The 21,795-nt window shown below is 46.2% G+C and overlaps 1 protein-coding gene across 2 annotated transcripts in view; it reads right to left on the minus strand.

The window, feature by feature from the left end:
* The window catches only part of GRM7 (glutamate metabotropic receptor 7), a 309,474-nt gene that overhangs the window by 141,928 nt on the left and 145,751 nt on the right, over positions 1–21,795 (minus strand). For both annotated transcript variants that reach the window (XM_075095593.1, XM_075095592.1), the window contains exons 3-4: positions 6,224–6,365; positions 5,216–5,370 (exon numbers count right to left, since the gene is read on the minus strand). In XM_075095593.1, the coding sequence (XP_074951694.1) occupies positions 5,216–5,370; positions 6,224–6,365 (297 nt within the window). The remainder of the gene's footprint in view (positions 1–5,215; positions 5,371–6,223; positions 6,366–21,795) is intronic.

A 21,795-nucleotide genomic window follows, 5' to 3' on the forward strand; every position in this document is an offset into this window, starting at 1 on the left:
GGATGCCCAGCGGTGCCGCCCTCGCCGCGATGCCCAGGCAGGCTCTGAGCACCTCACCCGGGTCCGCACGGCACCAACGGAGAAAGGGTACACCTTTGAGTTGCACGATAGGAATATTTTTACAGGAATAAAGCTGCTTATTTCCTCCTTTCAGCTGTGACACTGCATTTGATAAAAATACACTGCTGGCCTGCCACGCAGCGAGTTGTAGCCACCTTTTGAAGGTCCAGCCAACACCCTGAATGTTGCTGTTCTACCTGCTACGCATGCTCTCTACTGCCCCACTCCCGAAGGAATTTGATGAGCCCTTCTTAATTTGAATAGCTACTACAGACTGATATAAGCAAATTTAAAGTGTGGATATTGCTTAGACTGGAAGAAAAAATGGGAAAGAAAAGAACAAAAATGGGAAAGACCATCATTCTGAAATCCCAGACCATCCGCCTGACTCCATTTCTCGGGCTTGGGTGCCTTCTGGACATGCATTGTCTAACAGGTTTCCATACTGAATTCAGCAAGTACTGCACAAATCTGCTCCAAAAGGATCTGGCTTTTCCATCTCTCACGCCACAGATATTATCTTATCACGGGCAGACAGACCTGCTCTTCCTCCAGGGAAAGAATTTAGGAACTCGTCCCTTTGCTACAGAGAACTTTAATTGACGCCTGCACCAGAACTATTCTCATTTTTAATCAGAGGGTCATCCAGCTAACTCTTATATACAGCTATATGGTGTCATAAAGTGGGCTATACCCCAGGCAGTTAAAATGTATAATTAGATTTGGGTATAGTAGTGATAACAAGAGGAGGAAATGCTCTGAAATTTATTAAATCTACCGAAACATAAAGAGGTAAAGTGGCAGTGGAATAGTTAAAGGTCAATTTGTGATTAAAAAGATTAGTGTGGAAGAAGCTCATTTCCATCTACAAAGAAATAGGGTTGCCGTCCATCCCAGCCATCATCTGGGGAAGGCCGCAGCTGGAATGGTGGTCCGGCTCACGAGAAGCCAGGCAGCGTGCCTCTGTTTTGTTTCTTGCTGGTTTGGATGGTCTACAAAGCTCCTGGGACTTGATAGGAAAAATGCGACAAACGAACAACTTTCTCAGACTATCGGTGCCTAAGGAAAAGGCAGCCACGTACAGCGAGTTGCTCGTCTGGAGGCAAGTAGCGCCGCTGAACTGCAAGGACAAAACACTGGTTTATTTGAAGTCTCAACCTTTCTTTTCATTTGCCACTGTGCTTCCCTTTTCCCTCTGGCACTTGACATTGTGGGGACTTGTTACGCTTGCCTCAACATCTCCCACTTCTACCATGACCCTGATAGCACCAGTACTCCCTAATAGCCCGCTGTTGCTTGCCCCAAGTCCTCCTGTAGCTCACACTTGCTCCTCTTCGTGGCATTTCACCCTTCCCACGATTAGCAGGGCACTCTTTCTGTTCTTCAGCACCAACCTGACACGGGAATCTCCCCCACGAGCAACATCCCTCTTTCGACTCAGGTGAATGAAGAAGAACAAGGGTTTGTGGGGAACAAAGGAGCAGCAGGTGAAATCCCACCAAATGCATTTTGGAGAAGAAAAGACTTTTGGTGGATTTTTTTTTTTTTTTTTGCGTTGTGTTGTTTTAATGACTGTCAAATGCAGGCAGAGCCGCAGACGTTCATCATTTCTGCATTACTGTAAAATTCAGAGAATAGCAATAATAATAATACATCCCATCCAAACTTTAATTGGGAAACACAGCTTTTGTCTGCTGTTCATACCGTTTAATTTTTCTCATTTTCCAGCACCAACACTCGCTCTGTGGCTACGCTACACCTCTTCACAAAAAGGTCACAAGGATATACTCTGAGTAAAAGACTATTCAGGACAAGGCCTGCGACTGCAGGCTCTTACCCACGTAAGCACAGGCACCTGCGCTTCTGCCGTGCAACACGCTGGCCTTGTTCCTCTGAGCATATGCTGAGTTTCAGGACGGGGCTGATGTTTTTGTAACCTTCGCTAAGCGCAAGGACACGCCAGCACAACGTTTTGTTGGGTCAGTTCGAAGCCGCAATAGCCAGAATCCAATATTCTGCTGCCATAGTTGTTCTAAATATAAACACATTTTGCTTTTTCCCCCCCAAAAAACCTCGCAAGGCCTTTCAACTTACTTGATACTTGGTTAAGTTGGCTACGGAGCTTGTTCAAACACAACTTTTCATGAAGTGATTACTATTTAAGTGTGCACGTCCTCTGGCTCACTGTCTACTGCAATTATGCAAATAAGATGCAACTTTATCCTTTCAGCATAATTACATCAAACACTATATTGTGCTATATTAAGACTGACTTAAGACGAATGAATTCAGTTCATGTAATGATTTCCTAAATCACCCCATGGGACTATGGCTAAGAAAATTCTGTCCCAAGAGTGACATCAAGTATCAAGACAAATAACTGCATATCTGGGGCCTCACTCTACAAGAATCCGAGCGCTTTAGACTCTCTGCGGAGTCGGAGGCTGCTGGGATATTGCCACTGCCACCAAAAATAGGAACATCAAACGGTATATTTGGTGTAAACACACCAACACACTTGCGTTTCACATCTGTATTTCGAAGCGAGGAGTCATGGCTAGGGGAGAAGAGTTATTTGAAAAACGCCTTTTTCTATATAATTACTGTTTCAGTTTACGACTTACATGACCAATCGCTTTACAGACATAAACAAATCCGATAATCCAAGATGTACCATATACACTTGAACATGCAGGCACATTAATTTTCAATGCAATTTAACATTTCTTGGCTTATGAGCCCAACATTTTTCCCTGATGCGCGAGGAGAGGCTAGCGGCACCCCACATTTCAGGGTAAGGTATGGCAGCTGCAGCGCGCTCCGTTTCCAGTGAGGTTTATGAAGAATCTTTTTCTAATGTACTACAAATACCATTTAAAACAGTGATAAAAGGGAAGAGAAAAAAAACCCGAAGATGCTCTTGAGAAGTAACAATTACTCATCCCTACTAAAGAAGTTCTCACCAAATCCAGTGGGAATTAAGCTGGTGCTGAACTGCTGCCTTGACCCGGAGCCCGGGAGCTGCGGGGCCGGCGGCAGCGCTGCTGCCCACCGCCGCACAAACAGAGACTGCTGGGCTGCGATGCTGCTCGAGACACGGTCCTTCGGGGCAAATTGAGTTCCAGTCTGCTAATGTAGTTTGCTTCCATCAATTTATAGGGAAAAATCAAGGCTTCTTATTTCATTTATTTTATGTATTCATCAAAAGAAACGCATTACTAGATTTTAGGAAGCAGATGTTCATTGCTGGATGATAAAAGAGTAACATTAAAATGTCTCTTTCCAGTTCTCTTGGATTCATAGCCAAATGAAATTACTACAACAACAGAAGAAAACCCAAAACAACATACAGCAGTCTAAATCTGAGAAAGGCAGACTATCCATACGGATAACGGCCTCGCTAAGCAAAGAAACGCTGATACCTAAGGATTACTTATTTCTGTAAGTAACAGATTTTACTGGCTGTTTCTCTTAGTGGATGAAACAGAAGCAGAACCCGTCTGAAAGGGGAAATGTTGGGTTCTGGAGAACTGCTTCAGGAGAATGGGGATTTAACCATCCCTTCACTCTTCCTCCTAACAGGGCTAAGCAGAGGGCAGATACAGATGGCAATTAGGGACGGACGAACAGGAATGAAAGAGGTAAGAACCGGCCTCAACCTTTCTGAGCGGCCACAGGGCGGCCAGGAAACATTTGCTATTGACAGTGCAACCGCCTTTCTGGGACACCTGGCTCTGCCTCTCCTGACGTTTTGCCCTTTCTGGAAAGTAACAGGCAACCCACGGACCTCCAAACACGTACCTGCGGTACGGCACCCGCCCCTGAAGAACGAACCCCGTTATATATAGGCAGACCCGAGCCCTTCCAGGCTGTGACCGTCGCTTGTTGCGTCCAAAAGCAAAGCTCACATTTCCCGTTATGTCCAATGCATTTAATGTGTCATACAGAACAAAAATGCTTTAAAACGAACAAACTTCGAAAGTTTTTATTCCTACGTACTGTGGGCAGACTTCATTTCCGTGTCAGAAGCCCTCAGGGATGAGTTCAGGCAGTATAAAAAGATTATTAAAACATCCTGGTTTTCAGAAACAAAACACTTCGTTGTCTATCAGCTTTACGTATTTATGGGGAAATAACATGTGCAAATGCCTCCAGGGTTTAAAAAATGTAAAAGGATGAAGCATATTATATACCTGAGAAGAATAGCTAATGACTAATGGCTAATGGTAGTGTAGACACAGTATAAATGAATGCAAATATTCGGTTTTCCAGTGAGTGAAGACACCGGAACCTATTTTATTGGGGCAACAGGTTCAAGGACTCTTTGGAGACCCTGCCCGACTCAAAGCCATGTGCCAGGCAAGGCGTTTGTGCTCTTTACTCAGTGTCTCCCCCGTAAAGATCTTTTCACACTACAGAGAACAGAGACCCTAATCAGTGAGCCTGGTTTGCCCAGAGGAAGCTGTTCAGCTAGTTTAGCATCTACACAGACAAAAAGAATAACAAATTGAGGGGAGGTCGGACAACAAACACTTCAGAACACACAGAAATGTTGAGAAACAAAAGGATTATGCAAAAAAAGTTTCCCATAATTTTTATATGCATATGTACAAGTACGCGAGTTTGTAAAGCACATAAGCAATGTGTATAAATAAATATAGTGCCTGATCTGAATGAAATAAAAGTTAAGCTAAGTTGAAATGGGAACTGCTGATTTAAAGATGAATTTTTACTTCTTCAGCAGAAAACTCATCCACTGCTTCAGAGATGACACATAAATTGCAGAAGATTTTTCTCTCCCTATGTATATACGTGATACATTAAGATCATTTTGGTTTATTTTCTTTTAAGTGATAAAGGCCCTGTCATACCACCACAGCTTAATATAAGCTCTGAAATTGAGCCTTTAATAAATAACTGCCGGTAGCTTCTCAGCTGTGGAAATAACGCATAGTTTTCAGATGAGGAACACAGGCGTTTAGGAAAATTTCAGGAGACGAAGAACTACTCAATGTACTCTATACTCTTCGTATCATACCATGTCTGTACACATCTATTCACAAAACACGTACGATAAAATAATAGAGGTGATCAATTTAGTACCACCGGCGTTTCAGGAAGGAGGAGAGAGAGTGATGAGGAAGAGAGCTCTTACCCTCGATGGTCGCTCGCTTGGGCAGGATGGTGATGGCTCCCTCCGCGACGTCCTCCTGCTGCAGCAAGGGGCTCACCTTGGAGCCCCACGTGTCCGAGCCCACCCACAGGAAATGACCAACTTGATCTGCCCTCTTAGCGGCCGCAAGGATTTGCCTGCGGAAAAGAACATTTTGTTCACAAGTTAGTTTCATTTAAACATATCATTTCTTGGGAAAAAAAATGATGTGTTGCAAGGGCAGAATGAACAGAAATAGCATATTCCTGTAACCAACAGAGCTCGGGAATTTCGCAGCACACCATATCACGATCCATGCAGCACAGAGTGCACCTCTCTTAATTCACCCTCTATCCTAAGACGGAAATCCTGATTCCACTAAAACTTAGAGCTTTGCCATTGGCTTTACTGAAACTTTATTCTAACTTCTCTCTGTGTCTCATTTTGCTTAACCGAGCCTCTGAGCAACTAACAATGCCACCGCAATTTTAAGCCAATTTAAAATTCTGGAGAGAGAACACGGAACAAGGGCAAGTGAGAAACGAGAGTCGCGCTTTTAAAATACTCTTTATATTATTTTATGAGCAAGTTGTACGTGGTTAAACCTTGAGTGCCTCATGGGGTTTAACCTTGAGCATCCAAGCCATTTTATCACTAGTAACCATCACTTGCCATAAAATAGACTCTGAATTAAGGAATAATCCATAGGAGCATGTGCTTGGAGAGAGGGGCATCTTCTTAATGCCTCTTTGAGAGGTGAGGTCAGGTCGGCACGAGTAACCCTATGACAGGAAAAGCGCCCAGACCTTCCCGTCTCCCCACCACAGCGATGCCGGATCCGAGGCATCCCCTTGAGCCAGGGCAGCAAGAGCAGCACCTCCGTGCCGGGCGCTACCCTCCACATCGCTCTTACCAACAGACATTTCCACTTTGCTATTCGTATTCTTACTTGTTCCTCTTTTCTGCATAGCTATCAAGCACAAACGAATTAATTCCCTCAGTCATCCTTACTTTATGTCCTCATCATTGGCAAAAATAACGATGGCCCTGGCATTGGGAGTTTCTAGGAGCTGCTTGATAATTTTATCAAAGTCGATGGTCTTGTCCTTGCGATCCTGGGGGATTTTCAGGGACTGAGCAATGCAGAGCCCACCTGTTTAAGAAAGAAGAAAGAAGAAAAGGACTCTGTCACTGGAGAGCACAGGAAAGGCAGCGGGAAATACACATGGCTGGAAGGGGAGCCTGGGAGGAAGAGAAGCTCTCCGATCGGATCGCTGCCCTTACGGAGCACTTAATCTTCACGTCAAGCTTCCTGAGGGATTTGTACAATGATTTTTCTGCACAGACCGCTCATTGGGATACACACAGTCTGCATGCCTGGGGAGGGTCACGGATTAAACAGATGGGCAAAACCAGCATCATAGAAAAGCAAAATAAACAAATAAACCGGTCAGTAGAGGAATTGAAAAAAAAACCCCAAACCAAACCCAAACATCCTGAAAAAGCTTAAACTGATTTTAAAAAAAACCACAACAAGCTGAAAGGCAAGTGCTGTCGACAATGCATTACACAAACTTTATCTCGGTGAAGAGCTGAGATTCTTTTAAATTTTGCAAGTTGAAGGATATTGAGGGAAAACGCTTCCCCTGAAACAACTTACCTAGAATAGGAACAGCAACAGAGTTAAAATACTGGCAAAGCAAAGCTTGTTCAAGAAAAGTATTACTCATTCAAAGGCCCATCACTAAATGAGATGGAGCCGACCCGGCGATTGAAGCCTCAAGATGAGGTACATGTCTGCGAACTGGGCTTCTCATAAGTACACAGTAACGTTGCAAAATGGTGTCGCCACAGCAATAGTGATAAATAGATCTGTGCCAAAGAAATACTTCTAGCACCACTCGCTTATTACAGTTATATAATTCCGGGTTTTTTTTTGTTTTTGTTTTTGTTTTTGTTTTTTTGGGGGGGGGGGGGGGGGAGAGAAAAAAAGCAAAAGAAGATCACATCTCCTGTGACATTCTGCTCGCCATTGTCGGCAGATGAAAACACAACCTTTGCCTACATTATTTTGTTCCTCAGTGATAAACACTTTCATCTTTCATGGCATCTTAGATACCGACTTCCTCAGTATACTGCACAGAGTGTTAATTAATCAGGTATCAGAGATACATAATAAGAAACAGCAGCGGGGACGAGTTAATTAAAGGACAGCAGGATAACGGAGATATTCACAGATATGCTCTAAAATAGAGATTTAGAAGCACTGTTAAATGAAGTAACAGAGAAGGTGTTCTCAGGGAAAGAGCACAGAGGAGGCGCCTTATTCACCATCAGCACCCGCTGCCTGCCTGCAGCCGGCCAAAGGATAACATCATCATCCTGAACCACGGCAAACATGCAAACACTGGAGGAAAACCGCTGGATATCGGTAAAGACCAAATACGACGTTTGAAAATTGAAAAATGTGGCTCTTCCGCAGATCTGAGCCCTTCACAGAGTAGCTCAGGATCATTTGCCTTATTTTAGATGGAGAGAAGCTGAGACACAGAGGCTTCCTGAAGTCAGGCCAGGTCTGCTGGTACTAGCCAGTCCAAAAACTCTGGGGGAAAAAAAGATTGGTTTTGGTGGGAAGAAATAAAATGGTGAAAAGGAAAAGCTGAGACAGAATAAACCAGAATAAGAACATCCAAGTTTTCTCTGACTCACACAGAATGTTTCATTCTGTTTTACAATTACTAGCACCTGAAATTATTGGGGTCTGTTTTTTTTCTTTAAAAGAAAACAACGCTGATTTTTAAAACCAAACATTTTTAAAAGAGGGAAGTCTCATTGCTATTAAGTTCAAAAGGTTTAAACATTTTTAAATGCTGTTTTTATTTTCCCTAGTCAAAATTAAATGGAATCAACTGAAATCCATGGGCAGAGTTATCCACCTTCCCTGAAATGCCCCACTTGGCAGGGGTTACACGCTGGTTAAGGGCACAGCTCTGGGCTGAGCCTGAGCCCCACAAGCAGGGCCAAGGCCTCTCCCGAGCGCAGGGTGCCCGCAGCCAGCTGGAAAGCGAGGGGAAGCCGCCCGTGTGCCTCCGCTGATGGAAGAGCTCTCCATCCCGGCATCACGCCCAAGGAGAATGGGAAGTCATTAGCCGCTCCTGGGAAGTACCCGTGCCCTCCCTGGCACCCCATCACGCCAAGCCAAGCTACTTCCAATCTCCCACGAGAGATTCTGATTTCTCTTGTTAAATAAGGATGTGGGAACTTTGGGGAATTCATTGAGGGGAAAGAAAAGAGAAAACCCAAGCCAGCCCGCAGGCTGCTGCAAAGCGCCAAGGCTTGGCGCTTGAAAATTTATGCGTTCCTGCCACGGTGTCCATTCAAGAGGCTCCCGCTTGGACACAGCAGAGGATATATTTCACAGAGTTGAGACCAAAGGGCTTTCTCATGCCTGATGGAGCCGTTGTTTAGACACATCTGAAGCTTCTGCGGAGATCCTCTGCAATCCCTCGTAGCCCTCCATCGCCCTCAGCGGGCTCCCTCACAGAGGGTCGGAAACACAGCCCTGAAGGGCAGGCACCGGCAGGCGGGCACGCAGAGCAACATGCCCCAGCACCTCCCGATTTCTAAGTACTGCACCAGTAACTAACCTTAAGAGCCTTTTAAATCAGGACAGAAGAATGCTTACGGGTGCTCATCCCCAGATACCAGAGAGAAACGACCACACCACCAGGCGTGCAGGGAGGAACAGAGCAAAGGGGTCTCAGACCTGGCACCTATGACAGTCATATTTCTGTAGGTAAGGGTCTACCTACGTGAAAGAATCCCTGTATCCAGGGGAAAAAAAGAAAAAAACACCATAAATCGAGTGATACGTTTTTGTTGTAAAACTATTATTTAAAAAAAAAAAAAAAATCAGTGTTTAATATTAAGTAATTGTGACCTGAGTGATTTACGTGCTTGAAAAAAAAGCTAAAATAGTTGGGAAGGCTGCTAAGCCCCGCAGCCCACCCTGGCAATAATTACACCTATTGTGTGGGTCACGCAATCTCTATCGCCTGGATGGAGAAGCCAAAAATCTTGTTATAGTCGATAATGATTACAGCTGAACCGAGCGCCTTTGGACAGAGACAGCTGTGGCCAGACTCTCAATAGCAAGGAAGAAAGCCTCTAATGCAACGCACAGCTTCAAAGTCTGCAATTTCCACGGGTCTTTCAAAGAAAAGAGGAGCCAGGGTGGAGAAAGGGAACACTTTGGAATTTGGGAGGGCAGATTTCGGGTCCCTTTTGTGACGCAGAGTTTTCTGCTACCTCGGGGAGGTCAGCTCTCGGTTTCTCTGCTGTCCGCTGGCGAAGGGAGGCAACAGAGCTTCTTTTTTCACATGCCAGTCACAGTGAGCGTGCAGTGGCCAGACGCTATGCATTTACCCCAAGCTAGACAGAGAGCAGCTGTTAGAGCCAGGATGGCGGAAAAGCTTTCCCAAACGGAGCGGCTGATGCGATACCCTGTTAACCTTTGTGCCAGAGATGGCTCAAAGGAATTATAGATAAATGGTAAGCAGGAATTATGGATAAATGGCAAATATCAGTCACTAAAGCCAAAATATTTTAGTTGCGGTGTGGTAGCTACAATACTTTCAGCAGCAGCAGAGACCAGCATGAGAAAGCACTCTCTGAAGCCGCATTAGGAACAGAAATGGCTGAAGCCACACGAGGCAGATCAAGGGCGAATAAAAAAGACAGCAAAGTAAGATGCAAGAGGACCAAGACCCAGATAATACAATTTGGGCACGTTGGTGGATATTCTGATTTTAAACTGCTAGTGTCTCTTCCAGGAAAGTGACACTATTACAAATTGAGTAATATGTGCTCCCAGTCATCAAAATGGGTCAACTTGTATTATTTTCCTATTTGCTTTGTTTTGCTCAAGCCCGCACCGGGCAGCATTCGACATCCGAGTGCAAGCTCTTGCTGTGGCAGCAGGGTGATCCATCCCAGCCGCCCGACTGTACTAGTCCCATTAGCTGCTGTTTGCATCCAAGCTTATGAGCTTGAATAAAAGTGTTCCGGTCTCAGCGGAGGACCTCATGGTGGCAGAGGCACGTGTCATTTTTCATTCCCTAGCAATAACAGGTGCCCAAGGAACGGCACATATAGAATAAGTTTAACTTTCGCGGTCTCATCGCCCCTTCTCCTCGCAACGGGGTACACACGCGCGCAGTTAGTTAAAGTGTCGAGCTAACTCACAGTGCTCCCCAGGCAACAACCTCCGAGGGAATTAAGTGGCAAAAACGTGAAAGCTGCAAATTAAGGATTTTTGTCATAGGATTTCTGCGGTAATATATTGCCCTTGATGGACCGGAGAAGTGGCAAACGCTCTACCTACGAACCGCTCCGGCGACTGTTGGCGGTCTGGGAGCGGAACCCGCGCCCTGCGGCCGAGACGGGGCTGCTCCGCGCAGCTCCAGCAGCCGCGGTCTGCAGGCTCCCCCGAGCAGCACCACGCTTCAAACCAGCTGGCGGCAAAGAGGGTTCCTATTGTTTGCTACGGCTATTTGTGCCTCGTGAGCGGGTATCCGGGATTCTGCAAGCACATGCAAAGACTGTTATGAAGACAACGGATACTGGAGATGCACAAGAGAGATGTGAATTACAGTATATGCGAGACACATCATTCAAGCAATTCTGCAAGCAAATATTCAACTCCTTTAACAATGGCATTTCCAAAATTCACAGGAATCAGCACACGAAGGGTGCTCACAGCGACGATGAGGCAGTCAGTTCCACACCACTCTAACTCTTGAAACAATATCCTTTCTCTCCTAGGCTATGTATAGAAGTCTAACATCGACATCTTTTCCATCCTCCCCTGCTGCCAGCCAATGTTTCTGTAGTGACACCAAATCCGGGATGGGAACACCAGGAGCAGACCTGGTAGGTTCAGCCTTTCCAGATGCGCCTTTGTCCAACAAGCAAGCCGTGAAAACGCACAATAACCTATGAAAAGGATAAGACAACAAGGCAAACCATTTCCTCAAACAATAACTTGAAAATAATTTGGTTTTACAGCTTCTAGTTTTCCCCGTGGTTCGTGCCACTTTGGCAAACTGACCTGATTGTTTGGGATTGTTCCCGGCATTAAAATTCCCCCCGCTGCGAGCCACTGGCAGCGCTCTGAGAAAACACAGAAAGCTAACATTTCAACCAAAATTGACAGCCCCTCCAGATTTTTTTCTTTTTTTTGGCAAACAAACAACCTGCAACATAAAGTTGGGTCCTTTCTCCCTGGCTGGTGAAAAACACTTTCCCCCACAAATCTCATTTCCAGTAGAAGAGCCCTCTGAACTTCGTTAGGTCACTGACAGGATTCATTGTAGCAGAGTTTGTGTCTCGAGAAATGCCATTTCCAGTTAATCTTTGCACAAAGGGAACCTTCTTCAGGCTCACTTTGATCCTTGCGATGGCCCCTGCTTTCTCACACGCTTCTGGAGGGAGAAGTTTGAATTACGTGATGCTGGAGGCAGAGGAAATTCATCTTGGGGCTTTGCTCAGAATGCTGGCAATTACGGAGGTACAAATACCTGATGTTTTGGTTTGGCTGCCAGACTGAAAAAGCAAATCTATGGATCAAACTTTTTATTCTGTGGCTAGATCTTCAGTTGTTCTCATTAAAATAAAAAGTCATTCAATTAATTTTACCTAAAACAACAATTTCCACTGAATCTGAATTGGAAACAGTCATTATTAGGGACCTGTAGGAGGAAGCAAATGAGGAGCTACGCAGGAGGTTCTGGTGTCTCCCTCCTACCCAGTGACTAGAACAGACACCCAAAAATGTGAGTTTCCTCTTTTCCCAGAGAGATGTTGAACCTGTATCTCAGACTTCCCAGCGTCCTGACCCAGCCATCGCGTACCAATACCAGGGGGCACGGTCCCTGCACCCGCCTGCCCAGCTGCACCATCCCCACCTGCAACACAAGATGACACCGATTTTCAGCCAAAGAACAGCATCAAAGACGTGATCAAACCACCGTGCACAGAAGGCAAATTGCCCTCGGGTGCATCGGGGGACCCCAGCTCTCCCGCACGGGCGCGGTGGTCCCCAAGCTGTTGAGGGCAGCGGGACAAGACGGCAGCGCACAGCCCCCCTCGTGTTCCTCTCCGACCAAAGCTGCAGACTGAATTTAGCCTCAGCTTACAAATAGATTTAGGAAGCACAAAATCACATTTCCCCAAAAAATTAGCCTTCACCAGAATTTTTTTTGTCCTTTTTTGCAGACAATTACTAATCAATTAGGAACAGAAAAACACAGTACTGAACCTCAGTGAAGGAAAGAGCAGTAAGGGTGATCAGAAAAAGATGATGATGAGCAGGTTAGCAAAGGTAGACTGAAAAGGACTAGCTGTGCAACAAGTGGGATGAGGTGACATCTGTTTCTTGGTTTCCTGCTTTTGCTTTTAGCAAAATGACTTGCAGGAAGGATTCCATTTGTGCAGTTACTGTCGGGAACAAGGGACTGCGCCCATCCTTCCCCTGCCTGCATAGGATGCCAGCTTTCTTCTTTTTCCCCTTTCCAACAGAATACATATGCAAGATTCTCCTCAGCAAGTGTCCTCAAAAAAATCTTTTGCTAGGAAAACTTTTACAGAGACATTCAGGGAAGTTGGTTTTCAACTCTGATAGTATAAAAGACATTTTGTGAGGACAAAAAAGCAGGAGAAAAAAAAAAAAAAGAAGAAAAAATAACAAAAAGGCAATCTTTACAAAAGATGAAAAAATGAAAAGTTTCTGCTCATACTTTTCCTCTCTTCAGCCTCCTGACTCATACGGCATTTTCACGTTACCAAAGCAGCCGGAGTTGCACGGACGGTCAAGCGCAGGCACCAAGCCCAGCCCCGCCACGCTCCAGCAGCAGAAGCAGCCCCGAAACACCCACGTTGCGCCGCCTGCTCCGACACCCACCCCGAGAAGGTGCTGGAGCCACCCCTATAAAATCGCGGTTAAAAAAAATCATACTTCCAAGAGTCATTATCAAAGCTCTTTTTGAATGCCCATTTTACTTCCTCCCCTTTGCCTTTAATTTTCTCACTATTGGCAGCAGGGGGGAGGGCTGGATCCTTTCATGCAATGGAAAGGGAAAAGCCCCGCTGGTGGCAGGATCCCTGCTCAGGCCCCACGAGTGAGAGCCCCACACGCCCCTCTCCTGGGCTGCCTTGAGGACCCACCACAGCCCCTGTGCAGAGGGGGCTTTTTTTCCAGGGCTCCCATTCCTGCTCTGCAAAACAAATGGAGAAGCCAAAACGCCATTGGAGAAATCGTGGCTTCAACCTCGTGATGGATCCTACGCCGTGGAATAACCAACGTGCTCGTCTTGCCCTGATAAACGGCCTGGCGCTGCAGAGACACATCATCAAGCGCATCCGCTCGGTGCCGAGCGAGTCCCGGCAGCACGAGCACTGTAAAAGATTATTGTAGGGCTTTTTTTTTTCACGGGAATCCCACTCGTATGTCACAGGCGTGGGACAGAGATCGGGCCACACCACATAATGCTCCAGTTCCCAGGCAGCTCGAGGACAGGCAGGCAAATTGAGCCATCTGGGCGGCAGCAGTTGCAATGCACACAGGAACTTGGAAGAAGACAGAGAGTCTTAAAAATATCATAGCTGCCTTCCTTTCGCCTGCTGACGGATCCTGTGCCGTGCCGCTGAAAGGCAAAACCTCAGGAGAGTTCTCTGCAAGTTCAAGCAGTCATGCATTAAATTGTTCGGGGCATTAAACACCTAACTCTGGTATTTAAGGGTAATGGATGTATCTAGTAATCAAAGTGTTGCTTCAGTATCCATGGATACCCATGATTATGTGGTATTTTGATTCTGGAACAACACTAAGTACATTATTCTGCTTCCCTGAAATTCTCCAAGAGCCATTTTTCTTATCACCACTTAATTGGATTATCAGGTAGCAAAAGGGACAATTTAACACTTTTTCAGATCGTTTATCTACAGAGATACTCTTTTTGGGAGAATCACTTTTAGCAATATTGAAAACATCGCTTCAGAAAGTTATGTTTGCTGTTGCTAATTATTAAAAGGAACTCTCAATTAATTTGATTAATACGTTACTTTAAAACCAGCAGCTGCCGAAAGCTGCCTCCTGGATGTTTATTACAATTACGGGAACAACACACAAAGCAACGGCTTCCTTCTGAAAGAAAGAGGCTGATGGCTTTTAAAGACTTTTCTCCCCCGTCATGGGCTTATCACGCTCCCAAGGCTGCTCTCAGGGTACTTACAAGGTCTGACACTTGTTCGGTCTTGTACCAAAGAAAAGCTGAGCCTGCAGCTACTGCGACCCCCCCCTTTCCCCGGTTTGGCTGCGGGAGGCCCCTGGATTCTCCTCCACTCCTCTTCCTCCTGGCCCGCTGGAGGACAGCCCGGCCCCGGCCGCCTGCTGCAGAGCCGCGGCTCGGCACGGCTGCTCCTCCCGGCAGGGACTTGAAGCGCTTTCTCACTGCGCACCCGAACAGAAAACACCCCAAAACTGGGGTTCTAAGGCAGGTGAGTTGGGAAGGGCAGGAAAAGGTCAGCTTAAGTACAGATTATTCCTGGATTTTTTTAATCTAAACAACAAAAATATCAACTTCTCAAGCGCTGAGGAGTTCCGATCCCCCCCCCGAAAGAAACCCGCCCGGGAGCCGATGGGGTCCCGTGGTGCCCCTGCCCAGGGCCACGGGGTGCTCAGCCAAGCCCTGCGCTGAAAGCGCCGCGAAACAAACCCAGCGAGCGGGAAACCCCGCGTTTCAACGGGGAGATCGATCAAAAAGCTTGACCCAAGTTTGGGATAGCCCAAAGGAGAGGGATTAATTGGGGAAGAAACAAAATAAACATCAAAGGCATACGGTATTTTCTTTTTATTTTGTTGTATATTTTATTATCTATGTCACTTCTGGGGTTTGACATATACTTAGATACCCTGCATGTGCAATTTATTAGCTGCAATGAATTTTACTTCTAAACCTCATATATTCTGTAGAAGAAAAAGAAACCGGTGGCAGTAACACTGAAGACTGAGTTTAAAGAAGTCAGTATTCTCCCCATGTGAGAACTCTGATACCACAATTGAGGATATTTCCCTGATAAAGCAGAATTACTTCCTAAAGGAACTGGAATGATAAAGATTATTTCATATTCTTGAAATACAGCCTGGCCTGCCAGTTTGCTTGCCGTCAAACTCCTCACCAGTAAAAAGGAGTTATTCAAACAACACAAAAAGGAACAAAAGCTTCAAAGAACAATCACTGGAAAGTCAATACATGACTCACGTTTGCTTTAGAGAAGAGCGAACGCTGCGCAGCAGGAACCTGTGTGTCAGGCAGGGGTTTTAAGGTGATTCTTTGTTATATGTGGGAATTCACATTTATTGTCTTAAATAAGAAAGAGAATAAACCCCTCAATGTCCACGCTGGGACTCGTCATCAGCCTCACGCAAGAAATAGTAAGATTTTCATAAATTAATCTAGCCTAGAAAAATTTCCACCCCCATTCCTGAACCTGTAAATACCCAGTGAACCGAGCTACCAAAATAAACCCTGACCACGTTACGGAACCCCTCATATCCCCCGCCCCATCAAGGGAGGAGGAGCCGTGAGCACGACGGTTCGCCAGGACAGGTCTGAGGCCACCGGTACACTTTGTACCTCAGCTCTCAAGCACTCCTGCAACAGCAAAGGTTGGGCTTCAGCCCTGATCCCGCTCCTCTTCAGAGAGGATGAGCCCTTCCCGCGCCAGCTCTGGCAGATGCCCAACAAAAACTGTGACCCAAGGAAATCAGCTCCCTGTTAGAAAAGTGCCTGCCATTCCGACCAGCCAGGAATGGAAAGAAATTCATTGATTCTGACCCCCAAAATTGACACAGACCCAGGCGTGTTCAGAGAACGCTGTTTGGGCTTCGTTCTGCCTGCATTTGCTGGGCTAAGGCAGTCACAGCTCCGCCCAGAACAAATACAGGTGGAGGAAAGGGAAGATTCAGGGGCATGGAGTTAGCACCTTTCAAGAAAAAAAAATATAAATGGGGAGGCTAAACCAGCACAGAGTATGTGGAAACCTCAAGGAAAAAGAACTTTAATTTAAAAAGCCTGACTTACAGAGAGATCCAGAAATGACAGCTGGGTCCTTATGTCCAAAATCAAAGTTCTAATGAGGCTCTGGACCAGACTTTTATTTCTTTACTAGAAGTAGTTAATATCCTGCTTACCAAGAGTTACGAAGTTCTTGCGTATGTCAGTAAAAATGTTTACTGGTGTGCAGGTTGGCTAGAATTTAAATTACGTCTCCATAGTTTCATAATTCGATTGTAAAAATAAAACATGCACCAATAATAAAATTACATTAAAACATGAAACTGCACCAATTTATCCGAGGGAAAGCATCCTTGTGGATACGCAACAACTTGAACTTAGAAGCTTTCTATACATTAAGATTCTACTGAATCTCTGTAAAATTTGATTTTTGCTAAGCTTGTTTATCGTCTTGTTTTTTCACATTAGGCCTCATAACAACCAAAGAACAAAGAGCTAAACTGATAGAGAAGACTAGTATTTCCAGTATGTTATTCATTAACGCTTAATTCTATTGTGTCATAGCTTTGCTGCATGTTTAATGACATTCTTAGTGCATTTTATCATCTCAAAAATTGTCCTTTATTATGGCAGTTACTCCAGCGGTATAAAAAAAAAATATTAAGACACTCTCTGGAACACTAAATTAAATTATAAGAATGGTAAAAGATCATAATTTTCCAAGATTTAGAAAATAGAGAAATAGCAAATAGAGAAAACGAGGCTATCCTGTTAGATGGGCAGCCCCGTGCTCCCGAACACGCGTCTGCTCACACTGCAACGCTCCAAAGGCTTGGAGAACAGGCTCAGCCCGGGTATTTGCAGTAGAAGGGGCTCGAGATTTATTGGCTTCCTAAAACCTGCGCTACAAAAAGTACATTTGAGCCATACAGTGTAACCATGTAGAAAAAAAGCACTATAAAATAAAAGTTCCACTTCTGCTTCAAACATCTAAACCAGTTTTGTTGTTACAGCTTCATGCCAGTAGCGCTTAAATGACCCGGTCTGGATCAGGACTGCCCTGCAAAGCCTCGAAAAGGCGATAAGCGCTGCTCCAGAGAACTGCCAGGGGAAGACCCAGGGCTGGTGTCTGCACGAGCCGATTCGCAGCTAATTAGCATTATTTATCTTCTGAATTTTGCCATATACCTGTGTCTAACAAGAAGTGCCCGCAAGCAAACAGAAAAGAGAGGCTCCAAATTCAGACGCCAGAATTCAGCTGAAAGGAATATCATTAAAGGCCTGCAGGGAGGTCTCGGGCGCAGCTGCCGAGCTGCGGGATGAACCACCGCGGCGGTGCAGACGCTTCGTGTGATCCCGTACGGCGCAAACCCAAAACCAACGCAATCCTCCCTCTGCCGTTAAGAGCCTGATTTAGTCGGACTAGGACCGGCTCTACCGCATTCTGCATAAAAATAGCAAAGGCAAAGTTCTCAGAAATAGTGTCACAACACTTTATAAAACACAGTTTCTTTAGGAACAACTGTAGGCGGTAAAATCTCTGGCTGCGGGTAGAGACAGAAACAAAGCACCAAAAATACCATGTTTCGAAGCATAACGTACAGCCAAGCAATGATACGAATTAGAGCTCTGCTCAACACAAAACAGCAGCTAAGTATCTTGGTCTTGCAGCTGGTTCATAAAGCCTCAAAACTGGCAAATTCCAAGTCCTAAGCTGCAATTTGCAAGGAGAAGCGACGGAAGCAGCCCCCGGCGATGGCCTTTCTGACGCTGCGGAGGAAGCCCCCGGCCCCACAGAGCACCACCGTGGTACGAAGGCTTTCCTGATCACAGCCAGCAGCATGTGCTGCCAGACCCCAGGGAGGGTAACCCAGCAAGGCCGCCTCCCGAAAACCAAGGGACCCATTGGAAAGGAGGTCGGATTCCGGAGGATCAAGAAAAACTATATACACAACTGATCAAACACTCCCTAATTTCCTGGAATAAGGGCTGCAATTAAAATTTGCACAGTCAAACCTGAGTTTCCCCAGCTGAGGCTCTGAGCCATTAAGGCAATCAAAAAACCTGCCGTGGAAACTGCCCGGCTGGCTGCGCCCCACCTCCCGGCACACGGTCAGGGTGGGCAGCGAGGCTCCCCCCCACCGAATCTCCCGTTATTTGTTTGCTTCCCAAAACGCCTGAATGCAAGGCTGCTCACAAACAATACCTTCCGAGGCTGCTTTGGCTCCCTTGCAGAAAGCAATTTCCTGCAACCTTCACACGCACTAAAGAATCCTGTGCTCTATGACGTGGCTTTATTTGTCTGAACTGCCTCTTGGAGCTCCACACTGTAATTTAGGAGACTGCTTAGTGCTGTGCTGTTCTTGCAGGGATATTTCCCCCCCAGTAATAACGATGCCACCTCTGGACAGTGAATCATTATAAACTGCAAGCACAAAATGATCTCTAATGATGAAGCTTTTCTAATTACAATTTGGAGTGTTCCCATGTTCCTAATTCATTTTTTCTTGGAGAGGTAACACGACATTTTAGCCTTCTCTCAGTTAATGGTATTTTCTTGGTTGTTACAGATCTGTTAGGGCAAGCAAAGACTTGTCAGTTCTTCAAAGAGTGAGAAATCTGGAGAACGGCAGTGACAATGACAAATCTCGGTGGGAAGGGAGGGAGGATTAGAAATCTTTTAAGTATACTTTTGGAAGGAAACCTGTTTTTCTAATTTTTCCACCCAAGAAGAGACCAGCATTTACAACGTGAAACAATTCTTTCATGAGCCCAGAGTCCGGCTTGCAAAGGCTCCACAATAGATAGGGAAAAGAAGCCGATGGGAACTCCTGGGCCTTGAGCTAGTGAGGACAGGAAGAGAGACGTGGGGCCAGAGCACAGAGCGACCCAGGGAAGCACCCGAAAGCAAACAGGATCTGGCATTCACTTATCCAAGCTAGAAATACCAGCCATGTTTTGGTGGGAAAACAAGAGAAAACAGGACACCAGCCTGGGGGACATGACAGGGTTAGAGGAAAAGAAGGTGGCTTGTGTAATGTCTTGTTTCACCTCCAGTTCCTTGTGTCTCCTCCAAAGGAAGGCAAAAGAGAGCTGCTTATTACTCCTATACACTTCCCGCAGGATGAAGGGCGTCTCTCCGTATGTTTCCGCAACCACCCCCAGCCCTTTTCTGGGGAAGCGCTCCCCAGTTAGCACGCGTGATTCCGCTTGCTGCTCCCCAGGTTTGAGCGAAGCTCTAAGGGATGCTCCTCACACGGGACTGACCCCCAGCTCCGCACAAGCGTGGGTCCCTTTCCTGCGGGGATCGGAACAGGAGCTAGCTACGGGTTGTCTAATTTTACCAAGAGAAAATGTAATTAAGGATGACTGGCAAATTGGCGTTACATTATGTACATTTATATTTCATAACATTTTGGTAAAAGCTGAATAAAGCTCTGATTCATGGGCAGGCTTGTTAAAAGCACATATAAGCATGGCATTCTGCAGAGTCTTGAAAGCAAATAATCTCTAGATCAGATTTGCAGATTTGTAGGGATGACTGAGGTATCAAAAGATAGTTTTTCTCGTAGGTCCTACCTGGGTTTCTGATGAGTCTCAGTCTTGCTGCGGCGTATTTTCTCTCTAAAGAGTTACATACAAGGTCATTACTGCAAGCTTGTACACTGACCGCTGCCTTCTGAGACTCCAAACGTGCAAATTCAGCACAGCTAAGAATTATTTAAATAGGTTATGTTTCCTGCCCTTGGATGGGGGAAATAAAATATAGAAACAAAACACACTAAATTCCTTGGTCTTTCTCATAATCCTCACCTCCTTCACAGTGGAGTAATGTTCTTAATGTACAGTACTGCGCTTTAATAACCCTCTCTCAAATGAGTACTAAAAATGCAATATAGTTCAATAAAATCACTATCGCAGCATTGCAAAACCCCCCACACACCACCCGTGGATAATCCGTTCAATTTAATGGAGTTCTGCAACTAAATGTTGCAAAAGGCACAAAAGTTAGGAGCAAGCTCTTGGAAGGTCTCATCCTCGCAGCGCCTTGTCTCAGGTAAACCAACCACTGTTCTATCATCGTTGGAGACCAAAACTCAGCCAGGTGCTCTGGGGACTCCGACAGAGAGAGGGACCTCACAGCAAGGCACGCGTGAGGTGGGAGTCGGCCACGTGGCCAGGAACGCTCTGCGGCCACGTACGCTGCCTGCAGCGTGGAACACGTGCCCGGCAGGGAAACATCAAGGGCAGGGGGCAGCTGGGGAAGGAGGCTGCTGGCAGAGGGTGGTCCTGGTCCCCAGCAGCCGTCCTGCCTGGAAATGAGGTGGCTGAAGAAATGAGGAGGTGACAGCTGGCTGTTAAGTAGATGTTAAGTCAAGGTTGGCATGCAGAGGTGGATGGGGAATGCTTGCTCACCTTCTTCCACAGAATCCCAGGTTGGAAGGGACCTCAGGGATCATCTAGCCCAACCTTTCTAGGACGAGCACAGCCTAGACAAGACGGCCCAGCACCCTCTCCAGACGACTCCTGAAGGTGTCCAACGTGGCCGAGTCAACCCCTTCCCTGGGGAGGTTATTCCAGTGGTGACTGTCCTCACTGTGAAAAATGTCCCTCTGGTGTCCAGTCGGAATCTCCCCAAGCGCAACTTGTGTCCATCCCCCTTGTCCTCTCCATGGGACTCCGTGTAAAAAGGGAGTCTCCATCTCCTTTGTAGCTGCCCCTTAAGTACTGGTACATGGGGATGAGATCCCCTCTGAGCCTCCTTTTCTCAAGGCTGAACAAACCCAGCTCTCCCAGCCTAGCCTCGTACGGCAGCTTCCCAGTCCTCTGATCATCCTGGTGGCCCTTCTCTGGACCCCTTCCAGCTCCACATCCTTTTTGTACAGCGGGGACCAGAACTGCGCACAGCACTCCAGGGGTGGCCTGACAAGCGCTGAGTAGAGCGGGATGATGACTTCTTTACCTCTGCTGGTGATTTCTAAAACACAGGATTGAATACCTTAGACTCCAAAAGCAGCTCCACCGAGTAACGCAGGGTAGGGGCCGGGACGCTGGTCAGGTACATCCTTGCTCCTTGACACTCTGTTTGCTGGCCCTGACTGGTGGGGTGTAGGGTGCGGCGCCACGCACACGCCTCTGACCTGCTGCAGCAGCTCCCGTGGACACCGTGAACTGAAGAGGTGTGAGTGCTGCTGTGAAGTGAACGTAAAGAACATGGTGCAAAGACCACCCTCTGTCTTGGAAAGCAACGCTTCGCTCCGCAGGCTTTGAACTGCAGTCAGGTTCTGGATCCTGAGACGTTTCGCTCTCAGATGAAAATTTTGCCATATCTCAAATAGCAACTTTAATATAATTTTTAGCAGCCCGGAGACCTGGCCTCCGCCCAGCAAATGCATTTCTTCTCTGCAGTTTGCCTGTAATCCCATCTGGGCAAGCCACAAATACAGGCGTGCTGGTTCAGGAGCACGAAAAACTTAATAAGCAAAAAATGCGCTTGACCCAGCAATT

The sequence above is a fragment of the Phalacrocorax aristotelis genome, chromosome 6 (genome assembly GCF_949628215.1).
Source record: "Phalacrocorax aristotelis chromosome 6, bGulAri2.1, whole genome shotgun sequence".
Lineage (NCBI taxonomy): Eukaryota > Metazoa > Chordata > Aves > Suliformes > Phalacrocoracidae > Phalacrocorax > Phalacrocorax aristotelis.